The sequence below is a fragment of the Armigeres subalbatus genome, chromosome 3, assembly GCF_024139115.2.
Source record: "Armigeres subalbatus isolate Guangzhou_Male chromosome 3, GZ_Asu_2, whole genome shotgun sequence".
Taxonomy (NCBI): Eukaryota; Metazoa; Arthropoda; class Insecta; order Diptera; family Culicidae; genus Armigeres; species Armigeres subalbatus.
Genome location: NC_085141.1, coordinates 55,288,201 through 55,291,039, shown reverse-complemented (window position 1 = coordinate 55,291,039; position 2,839 = coordinate 55,288,201). Strand labels below are relative to the sequence as shown.

General features: G+C 40.4%; 1 protein-coding gene across 1 annotated transcript; it reads left to right on the top strand.

Moving 5' to 3' along the window:
* The first annotated feature begins 739 nt into the window (after nucleotides 1–739).
* LOC134221649 (uncharacterized) lies at nucleotides 740–1,315 on the top strand. The gene has a single exon (XM_062700839.1). It carries the CDS (start codon nucleotides 740–742, stop codon nucleotides 1,313–1,315), a length of 576 nt encoding a protein of 191 aa, XP_062556823.1.
* The last annotated feature ends 1,524 nt before the right edge of the window (nucleotides 1,316–2,839 follow it).

Here is a 2,839-nt window from a genome sequence, read left to right as displayed (position 1 = left end):
TCATCGGCAAACTGAAAACTGTTTGTAATGTGGTGCTCAGTTTTGCCAGTCACATGGTTAAGTATTCCGGACAAGTACTTTGCCATGTTGTACGTCGCTGTTCCGATTGTCGAATTAATGATGCGCAGAGGTCTTCCTTCTTTATGGGTTTTCGGCAGGCCGTATATTCGGGGAGGGTTGCAGTTGAAAATCTTCAGTTTTGTCCTCTCCGAATACTGAATGAAACCCTTCTCATGCCAAACATCAATGATTGCATTGATTCTCTTCAGTGTTCTCTTCGTTGGATCGCTTGTGATCGGCTCATACGTTTCCCTGTCGTTTACCAAAGTTTGCATTTTTTCGTTGTATTCGTCGCGTTTCATAACAACGACCGTTTTCCCCTTATCTGCTCTAGTGACAACCAATTCATCCTTCTCTCTGAGATACTTTTTGGTCATCTGTATCTCCTTACGGACTTTCTCCTGCTCATCATGGAAAGGTTGTTTGGTATAATTGATGTGATTTATGATGGCATTAGACACATCATGACGAATGATGTCTGCGGAGGGATCACGTTGTACCGCCGATTCGATTTCCGATAGTACTAGTCTGTATCAACAGAACGAAACAAGCAGCTGAAGCGAACCGTGATAGGCTTGAAAGGATTATCGATCCAGCTGATTTCGACCAATGCATGAGAGCTGTGACGACAAAACGAAAACACACTTTCGAACAGTACCGATCACGTCAGCGACGAAAAATGGAGAGCCTGAAAGCAAAACAACAGGCCGAACATGCATCGTGTGACAATTGGGTTCAGAATTGCACAGACGAAATTCTACCCGATTTCGTGACCCGATCACTGCAGCTCGGTAGTGGATACAACAACCCTGATCCACACGACGCTCCATACGTGAGAGTACTATCGGAAATCGAATCGGCGGTACAACGTGATCCCTCCGCAGACATCATTCGTCATGATGTGTCTAATGCCATCATAAATCACATCAATTATACCAAACAACCTTTCCATGATGAGCAGGAGAAAGTCCGTAAGGAGATACAGATGACCAAAAAGTATCTCAGAGAGAAGGATGAATTGGTTGTCACTAGAGCAGATAAGGGGAAAACGGTCGTTGTTATGAAACGCGACGAATACAACGAAAAAATGCAAACTTTGGTAAACGACAGGGAAACGTATGAGCCGATCACAAGCGATCCAACGAAGAGAACACTGAAGAGAATCAATGCAATCATTGATGTTTGGCATGAGAAGGGTTTCATTCAGTATTCGGAGAGGACAAAACTGAAGATTTTCAACTGCAACCCTCCCTGAATATACGGCCTGCCGAAAACCCATAAAGAAGGAAGACCTCTGCGCATCATTAATTCGACAATCGGAACAGCGACGTACAACATGGCAAAGTACTTGTCCGGAATACTTAACCATGTGACTGGCAAAACTGAGCACCACATTACAAACAGTTTTCAGTTTGCCGATGAAATGCGTGGACAACGAATAACAGATGATACTGTTTTGTTCTCCCTTGACGTAGTCTCTCTGTTTACGAATGTTCCAGTCGACTTTGCGTTGGAATCCGTTCGTTTACGATGGGGAGAAATACAAGAACACACATCGCTAGATGAGGCAAGCTTTCTCGAGATTCTGCAGATTGTACTGGAATCGACTTTCTTTCAGTACAATGGGAAATTTTATAAACAAAATTTGGCATCCTGATGGGCTCCCCTTTCCCCTGTTGTAGCAAACATTGTATTGGAGAGAATCGAGAGAGCAGCTCTAGAAAAACTACACGACCGGGGAATCGTTCCATTGTTTTTCAAACGATATGTGGATGACTGCCTGCTAGGAGCGAAAGCGGAGAACGTGGAAACGGTCTTGAATGAATTCAACAGTTTTCATCAACGACTTCAGTTTACGGTAGAAAATGAATGCGATGGCAAACTGAAATTCCTTGATATGGTTTTGCGACGAGAGAATAATGTAATAACAACAGAGTGGTTTCCAAAAGATGTGAATGGTAGATATTTGGATTACGCATCGGTGAGCCCTTTCGTGCATAAAAAGAACAGCATCGTAGCTTTAGTTGATAGAGCATTAAAATTGACACACGCTAAGTACCGAGAAAACACGCTAAAAACTGTTAAGCAAATTTTCAAGAATAATAACTACCCGTGTTTTCTCGTGGAAAAAGTAATTAGGGAAAGGTTACACAATATGTATAATTCATTACAAAAGCAAAACAGAGAGAACTCAACAAACAATTTTGTAACTATCCCGTACATAAAAGGACTAGGAGAAAAACTATCGAGATATTTGAGACAACATGACTATAAAGTAGCTTACAAACCGGTTGACAAAATTAAAGATGTGTTATTTACGAAAACCAAAGACGTAATACCAAAAAACAAAAATACAAATTTAGTGTATGACGTACCGTGTGGTGCATGTGAAAAATGGTACATCGGTGAAACTAGCTAGTTCTTATATAAACGTCTGGACCAGCATAAATACAATGTGAAAACAAGAAAACATTACCGGTACAGGTTTATCACAGCACACTATAGAAGAGGGACACATTTTTGACTTTGAAAAACCAGAATACTTGACAAAATAAGCAAAAACAATACAAGACTGACTGCAGAAACTTTTTACATTAAGATTAAAGGAGACGAAAATGTAGTAAATAAGCAAAAAGACTCAGCAAATTTTAAAAATGCGTACAACTCTATTATTAGCAAACTTAGAACTAATACCAATAGCAGTTAGAATGTAAAGATTGTACTTTGTTTGTGTGTGTGTCAATAGTTAGTAGTAATGGCTGACTGTTAGAAAATAAGT